The sequence below is a fragment of the Oncorhynchus mykiss genome, chromosome 4, assembly GCF_057628025.1.
Source record: "Oncorhynchus mykiss isolate SJ-2025 chromosome 4, ASM5762802v1, whole genome shotgun sequence".
Classification (NCBI taxonomy): domain Eukaryota; kingdom Metazoa; phylum Chordata; class Actinopteri; order Salmoniformes; family Salmonidae; genus Oncorhynchus; species Oncorhynchus mykiss.
In genome coordinates this window covers 56971129-56989736 of record NC_143025.1, presented here as the reverse complement: position 1 = coordinate 56989736, position 18608 = coordinate 56971129, and the positions used below count along the sequence as shown (strand labels likewise).

The following is an 18608-nucleotide window of genomic DNA, read 5'->3' as shown; positions in this document are numbered from 1 at the left end:
GGTAGATGGGTAAAAAAAAAAAAAAGAAAGCAGACATTTAATATCCCTTTGAGCATGGTGAAGTTATTAATTACACTTTGGATGATGTATCAATGCACCCAGTGAGATTAGACTAGATTAGTTTATTAGTCACATGCACAGGGTCGCAGATGTAATTGCAGGGTACAGTGAAATGCTTAAGCTCCAAACTCCAACAGTGCAGATCAAAAAGAGAAGTGACAATAATACCAATAATAATAAATACATATTTACAACTGTAACAATCATAAATGATGGGGGGGGGGTAGAGGGACGAGGGAATGTCCATAGGTACAGGCGTCCTTCCTAACAGTTGCCGGAGGGGAAGGAAACCACTCAGGCCAATGGTGATTTAAAAAAAAGTAAGTTTAATGGCTTTGGTGTGAGAAAAATGAGGATGGATCAACTACATTGCAGTTACTCCACAATACTAACCTAATTGACAGAGTGAAAATAAGCAAGCCTGTACAGAATAAAAAACATTCCAAAGCATGCATTCTGTTTGTAATAAGGCACTAAAGTAATACGGCAAAATATGTGGCAAAGAAATAAACTTTTTGTCCTGAATACAAAGGGTTGTTTGGGGAAAATCCAACACAACATCACTGAGTACCACTCTTCATGTTTTCAAGCATGGTGGTGGCTGCATCATGTTATGTGTATGCTTGTCATCGACAAGGACTAGGGAGTTTTTTTTAGGATAAAAAGAAACGGAATAGAGCTAAGCGCAGGAAAAATCCTAGAGGAAAACCTAGATCAGTCTGGTTTCCGACAGACACTGGGAGACAAATTCACCTTTCAGCAGGACAATAACTAAAACCCAAGGCCAAATATACACGGGAGTTGCTTACCAATACGACATTGGATGTTCCTGAGATAATTTCCGCCCAAAAAATGAATTAAACATTTTAACCCCACTTTGTAACAGAACTAAATGTGGAAAAAGTAACTTTCTGAATGCACTGTATCTTGCCCTTTGATAGGAACATATTGAGTGTTATGTAGAGTAAGTCCTCCCAGTGAAGTGCAGGGGTGTGTCCATCTTGGCATATTTTGCAACAGAAAACAATAAAAGTTTACTATTGGACAGGTCCAGGTAGGCCTTCGCTGTTTCAGTCAATTGTCTTCCGTTTGGTGCCTACTGTTTCACGACCCAGCCCTCTTACCTTTTCCATGTCAGTGAGCCTATGCTGTAGCTGCCTCTTCTCCATCTGTGAATTGGAGAGAGAACCCTTCACGTGCTTCACCTCCGCCTCCAGACCCTGGATATGCCCTGAGAGAGAGGGAAGATAAAGAACAGCAAGAGAGAGAGTGAGGGAAGTAGGGACGAGAGTAAAGGTGGAGAAAGCGAGAGAGAAAATGACATGGAGAAACACAGGTACAGAAATAGGGAGAAAGGGAGTGAGAGAGACAGAGATTAGTATCGTTTTGAGGTATCTGTGAGGCAGAGGTGGCACCACAGGTCCCAGAATGGTGTGGCGGGAAAAACAATTCTGGGGCACATTGTTTTTTTCTGATCTTGTAATCTAACCATCGCAGATGAGGAAGGCCGACATAGGCCTGTTTCAAATGGTCCTTTCGGAAATCATGTAGCGGCCTCCCCTGAATGAACGCAAAGACCAATGTTACCAAATTGTCCAAAACAGAGTCCATCTATAAGGGTGACATGCTCCCAGGCAGACCTGGGTCCTATTTATGCTTGGTTAAACTTGCCTAATGTAATATAACCAATGGAATGGTTCCAAAAGTGCAAAACTCTGCCCCTCATGTCACAATGGAACCAACGGAATGGTTCCAAAGTGCCCACAGTTAAACCCACAGTTCAACCTGTCCAAATCTGAAACGACAACCGTATCACTTGTCTCCAGGGGTGTTTGACTGTCCTATGTGGGAGGTATTTGAGTTGTTGATGTTGATGTCTTTTCAGACTATGTAAACTTCTGTGGTGAGTCAGTTGTGCCTACTAAAACCTGTAAAATCCTCACTAACAATAAGCCTTGGGTATAAAAAAAAATCTAAAATCACTACTTAATAGGAAGAAGGCGGTTTATGCTGAGGGTGATAGACAGAGATAAGATGTACAACGTGAGATCAAAAGACAGATACCAATGATACCAGTGGACAAGGAGGCATGCAAGCAAAGGGTGCAGAGGACCCCCTCCTCAGGAAATCCATGGCTAACACCCCCCCCACAAAGACAGGGGAAAAACCCAGTGCTGACCTTGGGAGACATGAGGGTTGTCAAACAGGCTGATGTTGTTAAACAGGCTGATGTTTTGAAGTTGTTCAGGGGATGTAACGCACACAAAAGCCCAGGCCCAGACAAAATAAGTGGACATGTGTTAAAGCACTGTGCTGAACAATTGGTGTTTTTACAGACATTTTCCAATCTTCGCTCGACCAGCAACACTTACCAGTATTGTGGAAAAACTCAATAATTATACCCATTCCTAAAGCATCTAATCCCTCTGTACTGAATGACTACCGCCCTGCCACCTTGACATCCTTAGTAATGAAATGCCTTGAGATAATTGTGAAAAGTCATGTTCTCAGCACCACCCAGAAGCTCCTTGACCCGTTTCAGTTTGCCTATCAGCCAAGCAGAGGAGTGGATGATGCCATTCTTACTCTTCTCAACATGGTCCTAGGTTTTGGCCTTTCTAGGGAGTTGTTCCTAGCCACCGTGCTTCTACACCTGCATTGCCTGCTGTTTGGGGTTTTAGGCTGGGTTTCTGTACAGTACTTTGATATATCAGCTGATGTAAGAAGGGCTATATAAATCAATTTGATTTGAAATAAATTTGATTCTATAGCCATCTAGAGTGTGCTAATTCCCATGTCAGGATTTTGTTTGTTGACTTTTCTTCTGCCTTCAACACAATCCAGCCTTACATTCTGCCACAGAGACTCATTCGGGACTTCTCCTTAGATGGGGGTATGGTTTTGCGGCTGTTGGACTTCCTGAGCCATAGGTCACAGTGAGTCAAAATAGGCCCCCACGTGTCAGACATACACACCACCAACACAGGCTCTCACGAGGGATGTGCTTCGTCCCCACTCGTTTATATCGTGTACACTAATAGTTGTAATAGTTCCCATCAGGACAGGCACCTCATTAAGTTCGCTGATGACACACTGCCTTGATCACCATCTTGTATGATGACGAGGAACACCATAGCCTGGTCCTAAATGACTTTGTAGAGTGGTGTGACGAGTCACACTTGGTCTTGAATACCAACAAGACTAAAGAGAAGGTGCATATACTTCAGGAAGTATACAACACCCACAGTTGAAGTCAGAAGTTTACATACACCTTAGCCAAATACATTTAAACTTTTCACAATTCCTGACATTTAATCCTAATAAAAATTCCCTGTCTTAGGTCAGTTAGATCACCACTTTATTTTAAGAATATGAAATGTCAGAATAATAGTAGAGAGAATGATTTATTTCAGCTTTTATTTCTTTCATCACATTCCCAGTGGGTCAGACGTTTACATACACTCCATTAGTATTTGGTAACGTTGCCTTTAAATTGTTTAACTTAGGTCAATTGTTTAGGGTTAGCTTTCCACAAGCTTCCCACAATAAGTTTGTGAATTTTGGCCCATTCCTCCTGACAGAGCTGGTGTAACTGAGTCAGGTTTGTAGGCCTCCTTGCTCACACACACTTTTCTATAGGATTGAGGTCGGGGCTTTGTGATGGCCATTTCAATACCGTGACTTTGTTGTCCTTAAGCCATTTTGCCCCAACTTTGGAAGTATGTTTGGGTTCAATGTCCATTTGGAAGACCCATTTGCGACCAAGCTTTAACTTCCTGACTGATGTCTTGAGATGTTGCTTCAATATATCCACATAATTCCCCTTCCTCATTATGCTATCCATTTTGTGAAGTGCATCAGTCCCTCCTGCAGCAAAGCACCCCCACAACATGATGCTGCCACCCCCGTGCTTCACGGTTGGGATGTGGTTCTTCGGCTTGCAAGCATCCCCCTTTTCCTCCAAACATAACGATGGTCATTATTAACAAAAAGTTATATTTTTTTTCTCCATCAGACCAGAGGAGTTGTGCAGTTGCAAACCGTAGTCTGGAGCAGTGTCTTCTTTCTTGCTGAGCGGCATTATAGGTTATGTCGATATAGGACTCGTTTTACTGTGGATATAGATACTTTTGTACCTGTTTCCTCCAGCATCTTCACAAGGTCCTTTGCTGTTGTTCTTAGATAGATTTACACCTTTCGCACCAAAGTACATTCATCTCTAGGAGACAGAACGCGTCTCCTTCCTGAGCGGAATGACGGCTACGTGGTCCCATGGTGTTTATACTTGCGTATTATTGTTTGTACAGATGAACGTGGTACCTTCAGGCATTTGAAAATTGCTCCCAAGGATGAACCAGACTTGTGGAGGTCTACAATTTATTTTCTGAGATCTTAGCTGATTTCTTTTGATTTTCCCATGATGCCAAGCAAAGAGGCACCGAGTTTGAAAGTAGGCCTTGAAATACATCAACAGGTACACCTCGAATTGACTCAAATTATATCAATTCGCCTATCAGATGCTTCTAAAGCCATGACATCATTTTCTGGAATTTTCCAAGCTGTTTAAAGGCACAGTCAACTTAGTGTATGTAAAGTTCTGACCCATTGGAATTTTGATACAGTGAATTATAAGTGAAATAATCTATGTGTAAACAATTGTTGGAAAAATTACTTGTGACATGCACAAAGTAGATGTCCTAACCAACTTGCCAAAACTATAGTTTGTTAACAAGAAATTTGTGGAGTTGTTGAAAAATAAGTTTTAATGACTACAACCTAAGGTTAGGTAAACTTCCGACTTCAACTATACGTCTGCAACATCTATCAGAGGTCAGAACATATAAATTGTAGAGGAATACAAATATCTGGGTGTCCTCTTGGACAATAAGCTTCAATGGAGTAAATGTACAGACCTGATCTACAAAAAGAGCCAACCGAGACTGTACTTTCTCAAAAAGCTGGTATCTTTTAATATAGACTGTACTATACTGACTCTGTTTTTACAAACCTTTCATTGAGAGCATTTTAACTTGTTGTATTGTTTGTTGGTTTGGTAATGCCACTGTCAGCCAGAGAAATATGCTGAGAAGGAGCATCACCACAGCAAGCAAAGTACTTGGAGTCAAACAGACAGGCCTGGATGAGATCTTTAAGGTCAGGGCCCACCGCAAGGCTCACAAAATCATTTTAGACCCAAGTCACCCCCTGTACCCGGACTTGAACTACTCCCCTCTGGGCGCATGTATAGGGCACCCCTCAGCAGTAAAAACAGAACTAGACAATAATTTGTGCCAGGTGTGACATCCTACCTAAATAGCTCAGGCTAATGTTCCTATCGACCCAGTAAGGCCAGCAGGCTAGTCTCTTTTTATTGGTATGTAACTGTTATGAAAGTTGTATTGTCAATTTGTTTTTTATTTAAACGTGTACATGACACTGAAACAAAATTCCCCATGGGGACAATAGAGTCAGTAAAGAGTTTGCACTTTTACTTTACTTTAAAGTAATGTAAAATTGCAAACTCTACCGATCTGACAACCCTTGCTCCAGCCCCAACCTCATCCCCAGTCTCACCCTGCAGGTCCAGTATAATCTCTGTCCCTAGGCTGCGGTCCTGCCTCTCGGCCTCCAGATCGGCCTGCAGACCCATAAGCTGCTGCTCCAGGCCCATCTTGGCGTTCTCCAGCTGGGTGCAGTTGTCCACCAGCTCCCTGAGGTTGAACTCCAGGGCCTGGGCCTGCTTCTGGGCCTCTGACTGGCTCCTCCGCAGCCGCCCCGTCGCCTCCTGCTCCTCGGCCAGCACCGCTGTCACCTCCTCCAGCTGAGAGATATAGAGGGAGAGAAGGAACCGCCTGAGAAATGCCACTCTACCGCTGCTGTCCGACTGTACAATAACTGTAGTTCTTAAATGTTTTTAAAGTATCATTTATAACGATACATTTTTATCAATAGTTTCCCAATCGAGAAATAAATAGGAAAAAGCTGAAGTGTTTTCTTATGCTATTTTCAATGCAATTTGTATGATGTTAATTTCTTCATTTTTTTATTTGATGAAGTGAAAGTAGTCAGTCCATTCCTGGTCGGCTATCATGTATTCTTGGTATTTTAGAAGCCATCTCTTGTCAGTTGTGCCCTTGAGCAAGGCACCCAAGCTTACATCCCCTCATGGAGTTTGTGTGTGTGTTTCTCAAGAGGTTGGGTTAATAAGAAAGCAAAAAAACACATTTCTGTGATCTGAAAACCACAAGATAGTGAAGCATACTTATTCAAAGGAACACATGCATACAAGCTTGCTCTCCCTCACCTGTCTCTGCAGGTGGATGTTCTTCTCGTTGGAGAGCTGAGAGTTCTGGTTCCTCCTCTTCAGCTCTTCAAGCTGGTCCCGCAGGCCATTTACTAGACATGGTGATGGAATGGATTAAAATAATCAAAGCTTGGTGATGAGTTGGTTATTTGAATCAGCTGTGTAGTGCTAGGGCAAAAAACAAAAACGTGCACCGGGGGGATTCTCTCTTTAATGCTAGTTAAGGTTACTATAAGAATAGTTACAACAGCTGTTGTATTCGGCGCACGTGACAAACAAACTCTGATTTTATTTGTTTTTAATTCACACACAAGCTTGTTAGCTAGCTATCCCAAAGGAAATTCAAAGTTCCTCCATAGAAGCCTCTCCTCCTAAGTATAATTATGTGAACCTAAGTCATATAATGCATGTCATAACAAGATGCCCAGCGCATCAAGCAGCCTCCTCAATCCTCTCCCATTCTCTCCCCTCACCTCAGCATTGAGGTTGATTTCACAGTTTAAAAACCTAACAGAAAAGAACAATATAAACCGGTACTTTTTTTAGGGTTCGAAACGGTTCAGAACTTTATTTTGCTGGTCAGAACAGTGGAACGAAACAAAACAAAAAATATCTTTAATGGCCAGGCACCACAGGCTAAAATGTAAGTTTTGCATCTAATGTTACTAATGAATTTTGAGATGATTTTGGTATTTTGGTCCTTTAATGAGTACCTTCAAAAAGTAAACAAACATAATATAAATGCATATTAGTTTATCATACCACCGTAATCAACATTTCATGAATTGTAACAACTTTTACATGGACATACATCTATCATTTAAAAGCTCACTACATTTAATCACACATTATTGTCAAGCCCATTTCATAGAGAATGTTAGAAACTGGACTATGAAGTAACTTACTTTGAAGAGATGGTGAAGAGATGATGGTCAAAATAGGCATTTGGCGATTGATAGGCTAAATTCGAATTTCTCGCAAATCAGACTTCCCACATGCCAACACATTTTTCTCCGTTTCAGAATAATCTACAGTCACCACAGTTTGTGTAGTTATCCTTAGATATATTCTCCAGATTTTCTCAGAGGGAATTGTTGATATGTTGCCACAATTTTTTTTCTTGATAACATTTCCTTGGAACAATTTGCCAAAAATGGCTTTAGAATTTTACAGATGGAAAGATGAAAAAAAGTATTTATCCATAATCTCTTCTGAATGAATCTAGTCCTGGAGTGCCTAAACAAAATGAAACCAACATATTTAGGCCGACTTCATCCAGTGTCCAGAAAATTTGTGTGATATGCAAATATGTGCATATTTAATAAGATTTCACATAATTTGCATATTGTATATAAAAAGTATTATATTTGTGTCTACATTTAACTGGTAAAAATGTATTGTGATATGATAAAAAAAATATATATATATATATATTAGGGTGTGGTGCCTGGCATTAAAGCCAACTGATAAAATGTCTTGATTTGTTATAAGCATGCACAAGCCCTTGTTATGGTATCTGTGAAGGAATGTTAAAATTACACAAATGCAAGTAACAGTCAGGATCACTGTAAAGTGATAATAAAATAAGAGCCAGTGCTTATGACAAGTCTTTCAATGCATTATAAGCTAATTACAAACTCATTATAATCAGTATACTGGGCTTAGCTTACGCTCATTCTCGAGGCTGCGTTTCCTGCCTGCCTCCATCTCCACCTTGCGGAGGTTCTCAGCACTCTGGTGCTGCAGCAGGGCCCTCTCTCTCTCCAGCTGCCTCAGCGATGACTCCACTCTCTGCCTGCTGTTCATCTACAGGGACAGGGAAGGGTTCATGCGTGATGTGCATAGTCAAAACATTACTCACCATTAACTCTATTGAACATCGCTAGTCTCACCTCCTCGTCGATCTCTTTGACCAGCTTCTCTAGACGGCTAGTGGTAGTCCTGGGGAGAGAGGAGCATGTGTGAGTGTGTGTGTGTGTGTGTGTGTGTGTGCTTGTGTGTGTGTCTTCTGAGGTGAGCCATACTTGCACTTGTGCTCGAGGTCGTCTTTGGCCTGCATCTCATGGTTGAGCTGCTCCTCCAGACAATTGAGTTTATTTTGCAGCTGATCGGAAATAAAAGAGTAGAGGGGGAAGAGTTAACAAGTACACACTAACATGGAGCTCACCAGATGCACACTCAAGTGTCAATATGTCTGTCAGATAGAATTATATTTAGTCTGTATTAGAGTTCTAGTCTGTCTGTCAGATAGTTCTATTGTGTCTGTCTTTCTGAAGAAAAAAAAACTGGACCATTTCAGAACAATGAAAAGAAGGTCTTGGCGGTAACGAGGTTGGTAACGGCATGGATTTTGTGAGACGAAGCGCAACCTATCCTGTGATGCACAATGCCCATGGAACAAGAGAGGAGATGTGATTTTTGTGCTGGTTACACTCGTATTAATAAACATAAAAAACGTGTTTTTTTTCCATTTGGTTTAATTTGGTTTCAAAACCAAGCAAGTAGCCTCCCTTCGATGAAGGCTGTTTTTTTTGTCCTGCCCAATGCGTTCACCAAGTAGCCAAGTCCATCAACAAAGGATTTGACCTGTGAGACTGCTTTGAAATAAATCTTAAATCACCAAAGCTTTATTAAAAGATCAAGTTTGGGAGCAGCAAAACAGTGAGCCAGACATCCCCTTTTTTTATTTGCATTGTGAAGGCCTACATTATTTTAGCCAGCTCCGGTTGTGGACGTGTGTAAAAACCCTTCCACGTAGGCTACCCATGTCCATATGCCCATCATGAAACGAGAGATGAGATGATGCTGGTGACCCTTGTATTTAGAACTTATTTTCCTGTAACAACTGCTTTTTTGTTTCATACGACTAAAAACCAAGCCCTCCATAGTCTCCCCGTACTCTAGGACTATAGGTTATAACTAAGGCTGGTTTAAAAACTAAGGCTGGTTTGTGGCCCCCACCCACATCAATGTTGCCCATTACTGCTGTAGTCTATAGCCTAGTTTGTTAAATAACGGACTAACATTCAAATTGGAGTTGATGACAAAATAATACATAAAAGACCGCAAATACACAACTTGGAGAAACCACATATTTAGCCATGGAACACGTTCTGATGGGCCTGTGAGGGGGCAAGCCTCCAATTGATTTATTAATCAAAGCCCAGCCCTTTCGCGCCACCACCAGCTACTGCGCCCATAATTCCCACAGTGAAAATTGCAAAAATATTTCTGACACACCCCTGGACCTATAGTGCTACCACCATCGCTATTATTTACCATTGGGGTTGTGGGTGAGCCCTGAGAGTACCCTGAGAGTTCTAGTTTGTCTGTCTGCCTGAGAGTTCTATCTATAGGAGTTTAATTTTGTCTGAGAGTTCCATTTGTTACTTCTGATAGTTGTATTTTGTATGACAGTTCTATTTCTTCTGTCTGAAAGTTCTATTTTGTTTATCTGAGAGTTATATTTATTATTTTAATAAAAAAAAGGTATAATGTTTTTATTTGGCAGGGACAATGCACACCAAAAAAATAAGACTGAGAAAACATGTCGCACCAGATTTTGCTAATAGCTCATTTCTTTATTTTTTTTAAATTTTACCCCTTTTTTCTCCCCAATTTCGTGGTATCCAATTGTTGTAGTAGCTACTATCTTGTCTCATCGCTACAACTCCCGTACGGGCCCGGGAGAGACGAAGGTTAAAAGTCATACACAACCCAACCAAGCCGCACTGCTTCTTAACACAGCGCGCATCCAACCCGGAAGCCAGCCGCACCAATGCGTCGGAAGAAACACTGTGTACCTGGCCACCTTGGTTAGCGCACACTGCACCCAGCCTGCCACAGGAGTCGCTAGTGCGCGATGAGACAAGGACACCCCTACCGACCAAGCCCTCCCTAACCCGGACGACGCTAGGCCAATTGTGCGTTGCCCCACGGACCTCCCGGTTGCAGCCGGTTACGACAGAGCCTGGGCGTGAACCCAGCCCAGCGCCCTTAACCACTGCGCCACCCGGGAGGCAATAGCTCATTTCTATCTGTAGTCCCTAAAACATCTAGACATAGGTGAATTCTACATCATACAGTAAACAAAACCCACAGAAATCAGGACATAGAGGTGTTTCAACACAGAAGTCATAACATTGCACGAGGCTTCCAGAATATTCTTGTATGCTTTGGTTTTCTCCCCATCTCCCCACACATTGCTATTGGATAGAAATGGTAATATACCTATTAATAAAAAGGAAGTATTGTACATAGCCCAGTTATTGCACATAATTAAATTAAACCTGCATATTTACTAATTCACTAGTATTTACTTTTGTTGCAATAAAAGTCAGTATGGTGTTTTCAGTTCAAATCAATAAGTTCATGACTGATTGGACTTTATAAACAAACAAAAAACTATCTCAGTCAAGAACGCTTGGATGCTGCTACATGTTTTCAAAGCAGAGGGGAGACCATTCCATTTCTTAGCTGCTTTGAATGAGAAGGTTGATTGTGGAAAGGTGGTGGACCGTTTGGGGAGGCTACAGTCCCCCCTGGTGGAGGTTATTGTTACCCTGCTATTTTGATCGGAGCAGAGGTTTACAAAGACCCTCAGGGGTGGAAGTGTTAGATTGTGAGTTATCTTGTAAACCAGGCTGATATCTGAGAACAGAATTAAGTTGTAAAAACAAAACAAGTTGAACTTGGTGATAATATTGCAGTGGTAGTAGTGACGTGTTTTTTTGTCCAATATTTTCAGTACTCCTTTGTAGAGTGATTTGAGAGGTTTCACGCAGTGGTGTAAAAAGTAGCCCATTGTCATACTTGAGTAAAAGTAAAGATACCTTAACAGAAAATGACTCAAGTATGTGAGGTCACCCATGTAAAATATTACTTGAGTAAAAGTAAAAAATGATTTAGTTTGAAATGCACTCAAGTATCAAAAGTACATGTAATTGTCAAAATACACTTCTGTATCAAAAGTAAAAGTATAAATCATTTCAAATGTCTTATATTAAGCAAACCAGATGGCACCATTTTCTTGTTTTTTTAGATGTATGGATGGGCAGGGGCTATCTCCAACACTCAGACATAATTTACAAATGAAACATTTGTGTTTAGGGAGTCCGCCAGATCAGAGGCAGTAGGGAATTCTCTTGATAAGTGTGTACATTGGACCATTTTCCCATCCTGTTAAGGATTCAAAATGTAATAAGTACTTTTGGGTGTCCGGCAAAATGTATGGAGTAAAAAGTACAATATTTTTTTTAGGAATGTAGTGAAGTAAAAGTTCAAAAATATAAATAGTAAAGTATAGATACCCCAAAAAAGTACCTTTACTTAAGTACTTTACACCACTGGTTTCAGGGATGTGTCACATGCTTGTAACCAGCTGGTGATGCAGTAGGAGAGATGGGGAGAAAACCAAAGCATACAAGAATATTCTGGAAGCCTCAATGGGAGAAAGCATTTCTGATGAACAGGAAATTGGCTTGGCTATATTGGATTGTGTTGGTCATTTCTTTTATGTGTTTTTTTTAAGTTGAGGGTGGGCTCTAGGATTATACCAAGGTATTGAATTCTGAAACAGTTTAGATTTTTTGGACATGTATGAGGATGTCGGGGTAGACCTGCTGCTTTTGATTGACAGAGAAATACATGGCCACTGTTTTCCCCACATTTAGGGTGAGACAGGAGTCATTGAGCCATTGTGAAACATTCTCCATAACTGATGCTAACTTGGCAGCCACTTGTTCAGCACCCTTTCCATGGATGTAGATGACCGTGTTGTCAATGTACATTTGGGTCTCCACCCCCTGGCATACAGAAGGAAGATCATTGATATATAGGCTGAACCACAGTCAATAGCATTTTGGGAGAGGTTGAAACTGGAGAGTTTTGAGAGAAGGACTTTACGGTTGACGTTAACAACATGCTGAGTGGTTCACCTTAAACCCAAACTGCAAAAGGGACCGATCCTGTATTCAGGCGTTCTGTGAGCAGTTCCTACAACTTTTTAAGCAACCTTAGATATGACGGGATTATACTGATAGGCCGGTTGTTGCGCACTTCCTGCTGGTCTCCAGATTTACAGTCGGAAGTCGGAAGTTTACATACACTTCGGTTGGAGTCATTAAAACCACTCCACAAATGTATTTTTAACAAACTATAGTTTTGGCAAGTCGGTTAAGACATCTACTGTGCGCACAGTATAGACTTTACGTCCATCTCCTCACCCCGACCTGGGCGCGAAACAGTCACCCTCGAAGCATCGTTACCCATCTCTCCACAAAAGCCGCGGCCCTTGCAGAGCAAGGGGAACCACTACTTCAAGGTCTCAGAGCAAGTGACGTCACCGATTGAAACGCCACTAGCGTGCACCACCGCTAACTAGCTAGCAATTTCACATCGGCTACACTCACCCCCCTTTTGACCTCCTCCTCTTTCCGCAGCAAATTGTGATCCGGGTCAACAGCATCAATGTAACAGTATAACTTTAATCCGTCCCCTCGCCCCTACCCGGGCGCGAACCAGGGACCCTCTGCACACAGACAACAGTCACCCACGAAGCATCGTCACCCATCGCTCCACAAAAGCCGCGGCCCTTGCAGAGCAAGGGGAACCACTACTTCAAGGTCTCAGAGCAAGTGACGTCACCGATTGAAACGCCACTAGCGCGCACCACCGCTAACTAGCTTGTCATTTCACATCGGCTACACATGCCAAAAGATCATGGAAAAATCAAAAAAATTGTAGACCTCCACAAGTCTGGTTCATCCTTGGGAGCAATTTCCAAATGCCTGAAGGTTCATCTCTACAAACATACCACGTTCATCTCTACAAACAATAGTATGCAAGTATAAACAACATGGGACCACGCAGCCGTCATACCGCTCAGGAAAGAGACACATTCTGTCTCCTAGAGATGAACGTACTTTGATGCAAAAAGTCCAAATCAATTCCAGAACAACAGCAAAGGACCTTGTGTAGATGCTGAAAAAAATAGAACTGTTTGGCCATAATGACCACCGTTATGTTTGGAGGAAAAAAGGGGAGGCTTGCTATCTGAAGAACACCACCACAACCGTGAAGCACGGGGGTGGCAGCATCATGTTGTGGGGGTGCTTTGATACAGGAGGGACTGGTGCACATAACACAATAGATGGCAACATGAGGAATGGAAAATTATGTGGATGCATTGAAGCAACATCTCAAGACATCAGTCAGGAAGTTAGGTTGCAAATGGGTCTTCCAAATGTACAATGACCCCAAGCATACTTCCAAAGTTGTGGCAAAATGGCTTAAGGACAACAAAGTCAAGGTATTTGAGTGGCCATCACAAAGCCCTGACCTCAATCCTATAGAACATTTGTGGGCAGAACTGAAAAGGCGTGTGCAAACAAGGAGGCCTACAAATCTGACTCAGTTACACCAGCTCTGTCAGGAGGAATGGGCAAAAATTCACCCAAATTATTGTGGTAATCTTGTTGAAGGCTACCCGTTAACGTTTTGTTTGACCCAAGTTAACGAATTTAAAGACAATGCTAAAAAATACTAATGGAGTGTATGTAAACTTCTGACCCCCTGGGAATCTGATGAAAGAAATAAAAGCTGAAATAAATAATTATCTCTACTATTATTCTGACATTTCACATTCTTAAATAAAGTGGTGATCCTAACTGACCTAAGACAGGGAATTTTACTATAATTAAATGTCAGGAATTGTGAAAAACTGAGTTTAAATGTGTTTGGCTAAGGTGTATGTAAACTTCCGACTTCAACTGTATGTACAGGGGTTCAAGATGGCTGTCTTCCATACTTTTGGGAATTAACTTTCTTGCATTGATAACTTGACTATCTGGGTAATTAGGGTTGTTAGGCTGTCACTGTACTTTTTTAGAATTACAGTTTCAAGACCAAACATATCTTTTGCTTTAGAGTTTGAGGGAGGAGAGGAATTTCTTGACCTTTACCTCACTGGTGTACAACAACAAAAAACGATATGGCTTTCATTGCTGGGGATCATGGACAGGTCTCTTGGGGTGAACTTTTGGCCCAGCTCAAGGACTGAGTCAATGAAATAGTCATTAAAGGTGGGTGCGATGACTGAGCTGTTGTCCTGAAGCCATTGACTTTCAATTGTAGACTCAGCATATTCTTTCCCAGTGAGTTTGTTGCTGTTCCCTTTTGCTTCATTGATGATATTGAGAAAGAAATTGGCTTTGGCTTTCCTGAGACTCATTGTCACTTTGTTTCTCAGTCCTTTATAGATTAGTTTGTCAACATGGTCCCGTGTGGCTCAGTCGGTAGAACATGGTGCTTGCAACGCCAGGGTTGTGGATTCGATTCCCACGGGGGACCAGAAGAGGAAAAAAAAGAATGAAATGTATGCACTTACTACTTTAAGTCGCTCTGGATAAGAGCATCTGCTAAATGACATAACATCTAGGGTACATTTTAGAGACTGTTATAGAACAGCATCTCTTCTTCATAACTTGCCATAAAGTATCATCTAATCAGGGTAGGCCTTGTATTTTTGTTGGGTTTGTGAGGCACCTGTTTAGTGAACTCAGAAACGGCTCCAGGGATAAGCGATATAAGTGGTCGCGTAGGGCTCCAGGATGCTTGCCCCACAAGGTGTAAGTTAGTTGTGCATCAGGAATTTTTATTTTGTTGTCAGTCACTGACAGTCACTCAATTAGCCCATGTCAGCAAATTATTTTTTGATTGGTAAGTTAGTCTCGCAAGCTATTTAAGCTTGTGGTAATCATGGGCAAATACCGACCGGTCACTTAGGGCACGTGCCCAGGGGCCCTGACCTCCAGGGGTCCCCCATTGATTTGTTAGACACTTTCACTCAGATATCATTAACATGGCATAAGTCATAGCAAAATGTGTAGAATTGCAGGTAATTAGCTTTAAAACTGAAAAAATGTCTCTCCACCTCATGGCAAAATGAGTAGAATTACAGGGAATTAGCTGTAAAAAATGTTGTTGTTGTTAAAAAATCTCTGCCCCATTATTGCCAAATGAGTAGAATTGCATGAAATTTGCAACCAAATCTCGCTTAGGGCCCCCAAAAGGCTTGAGTGAACTTGGTTGTATTTGAGTCATCTGAGAAGTCAGTATGTCTCAGTGTTCTTTTCAATCTGTCTGTCTGAGAATTATGTCTGTCTATCTGAGTGTTGTATTCCATTGGTCTGTCTTGAGAGCTACTACGTTGCACCGAACATTTCAATATTGAATTTGTACTCAAATGTCCTAGAGCTGAGCACACATTTTCCCGTTTTGTTTTAAAAACAAACAAACCCACAAATGCATGCATGTATGTACGCAACAATGCAACAACCTACCTCTCCTTTGATGCTGTCCTCTTTTTCCTCAGAGCTATCCTTACAGTCTTTAGAGTCCTCCACAGATATCCCTGTATTCCCACCTCTCAGCAGCCTATTAGAGAAGGAGAAGCAAGAGAGAGGGAGGAGATAGGCCTTCAAACTGGCTTTACCTGAGGTGCCCTGCCAGCCATGCCAACCTTCCTCGCCCTCTGAGTACCCAAGCCCGTATCCCGCCCCATAACACATCCTGCCCAACCAAGAACCGACCCAGCTCAGACTCCAGCTCTACAATTCACATTCAATGATCATGATCGTGAGCATAAGAACAGACTTTTATCATGAGCCTAGTGGCTTTATTAAAAGGGCTATTGGAACAAGGAGGCAGTGTAAAGTACAGACGCAGCGTGTACGACTGGCTTAAAATAGTGTTACATTTCAACATACAACTCTACCTTTTTTCTTTCACTCTCTCCCTATTTCATTTCCACTCTCTATAGCTGCAGGCACAGACATGACCTTAAGCACGTTTTCTGCACAGTACAGAGTCTTACAAAAACACCCTTAAAAACATACAGCAGACTCATTCCAATGTAAATTTAGAAAACCAAACCAGATTCCTAGATAATTGGCACGCTTGCTGAAGCTAAATATAACACTAACATGAATGTACACAGACACTGTATAGACACTAACCTTAAGTCTTATAGATAGATAGATAGATAGATAGATAGATAGATAGATAGATAGATAGATAGATAGAAACCAATTAGTCTTACTGGTCTTCTTTGAAGTAGGTGAAGCCCACGAATGGCAGCTGGTTGCCCACAAAGGCCCTTGGTGTGGGAAAGGTCTCCACGTCGCCTTTGTCATCCTTAATCTCGTCAAAGTTACTGGTGTCTATGTCACTGCTCAGCTCTGGTACAACTGGGGCCACTGCTGAAGAAGGGAGAGCGAGAGGGAGGCAGAGAGGAAGTGGGAGAAGCAGAGAGGGGGAGATGGGGGCAGAGAGGGAGAGAGGCAGAGTGAGAGAGAGATGCAGAGTCATAAAGAAGCAGAGTGTGTGTGTGAGCGAGAGAGGACAGAAAAGGGGTGGAAATAGTGTGGGTTTGGGTAGAGAAGAGAGAGGGAGACATAGCTGATTCAAATATGTCTAAAATCAACCAACTCAGCTCCGTGCTAAAATTGGTGTCAATCAAGATACACTAACACAGAGCTAACTGTCAGCTCCTCCGATTCTCAATCAGTGTGTGGTTATTTTCACAGTATAGTTTGTGATTTTCTAAGTGTGTATAGAATGTGTGTGTGTGTGTGTGTGTGTGTGTGTGTGTGTGTGTGTAGCACACCAAATGAAACTGGGCATAGGAGGTAGAAGAGACCGAGCTGGCGTGGTGCGGATGCCAGACCCGCCACTCCTCTCTCCCCCTACAGTACCCGCTTTGTGTCTCAACACACACTGTTGCCTTTCACACATGCAGCCTAAACACACTCCAGGAGAGATATAACTAGCCCTCCTTCTTTTGCTGCTCCTTTAAAGGCCCCCGGCTACAGAGCCGGACAGAAATAAATTTTAAGGGCCAGGAGGCGAAAGCTGAAAAAGTAAGCCTGCTCTTTAGGAAACTAAGCCGCCTTGTTGAATCCTCTTTCTTCAACAGGATCGGTTCTTGCTCCAGGCAAAGATAGCCAAGTTTAAGACAGACCCTCAGTAGGGAGAGATCAAGAGATGGATGGATGAAAGACAGGAGAGAAAGATATATGGATACAGAGAGTGAGTGATAAAAGACGGAACAAAAGAAAGAGAAAAAAATAGTTGTGCGGTGAGACTGGAGAAAGAGATGCCGCTCTAGCTCTGCCGAGGCCAATTACGGCGCTGCTTACCCAGCATGCTCTCTGATAGCGGGTAGGCTAATGACAGGCAACTGTGGCCACAGTGAGAGTGCAGAGAGGAGGGAGCGACCGTACCTCGAATCTGATCTGGGGCCTGGTGCAGCGGTTCTGGGGCATCCCCTCTCATTACCCCAATACAACCCAGCCCGCCCCCAGAGTGGCTACCGACACCCTCTCCACCCTTTCCCTCCTTCCACCTCCCCTCAATCATACAATCATAGGACAGGGTGCATCAGCCGAAGAACATGGCTGACGTTTACATTCTCCCAACCAATTCTGCTATTTTGTTAGTTTTTTTTGCATAACTTAAAAAAAAAATGTATTGTGTACATAATGTTGCTGCTACTGTCTCTTATGACCAAAAATAACTTCTGGACATCAGAACAGGGATTACTCACCGCGGACTGGAAGAAACGTTCTCCTTTAACGAGTCCAACGAGAAGGATATCCTGCTTTCACTGGAACAGGCCCAGATCCAAGTCTTTTGAGTGAAGAAAAGACGCAGGAAAAGGGGCCGCAGATCGGGTAGCCTTCTGAGAATTCGTAGGCGAGCGAGTAAACTCCCACTGCCATCCGTTCTTCTTGCTAATGTACAATCATTGGAAAATTTAAATTGATGACCTATGATTAAGATTATCCTAGCAACGGAACATCAAAAACTGTATATCTTATATTTCTCCGAAACGTGGCTGAACGACGATACGGGCAATATAGAGCTAGCGGGATTTTCCATGCACTGGCAGGACAAAGACGCTACCTCTGGTAAAACGACGGGTGGGGGTGTGTGTTTATTTGTCAATAATAGCTGGTGCATGATGTCTAATATTAAAGAAGTCTCGATAAGCTGTAGACCACAATATCTACCAAGAGATTTCTCATATATATTATTTGTAGCCAACTATTTACCACCACAGACCGATGCTGGCACTAAGACCACACTCAACCAACTCTATAAGGCCATAAGCAAACAAGAAAATGCTCATCCGAAAGCAGTGCTCCTAGTGGCCGGGGACTTTAATGCAGGCAAACTTAAATCA

The 18608-nt window shown here is 42.2% G+C and overlaps 1 protein-coding gene across 3 annotated transcripts in view; it reads right to left on the bottom strand.

Moving 5' to 3' along the window:
- Positions 1-18608, bottom strand: part of LOC110522004 (rho-associated protein kinase 2) — a 95108-nt gene that overhangs the window by 30346 nt on the left and 46154 nt on the right. For all 3 annotated transcript variants that reach the window (XM_036975533.2, XM_090232309.1, XM_090232310.1), the window contains 8 exons: positions 16464-16623; positions 15706-15799; positions 8389-8468; positions 8257-8305; positions 8035-8170; positions 6365-6456; positions 5635-5881; positions 1185-1291 (listed from right to left, as the gene is read on the bottom strand). In XM_036975533.2, the coding sequence (XP_036831428.2) occupies positions 1185-1291; positions 5635-5881; positions 6365-6456; positions 8035-8170; positions 8257-8305; positions 8389-8468; positions 15706-15799; positions 16464-16623 (965 nt within the window). The remainder of the gene's footprint in view (positions 1-1184; positions 1292-5634; positions 5882-6364; positions 6457-8034; positions 8171-8256; positions 8306-8388; positions 8469-15705; positions 15800-16463; positions 16624-18608) is intronic.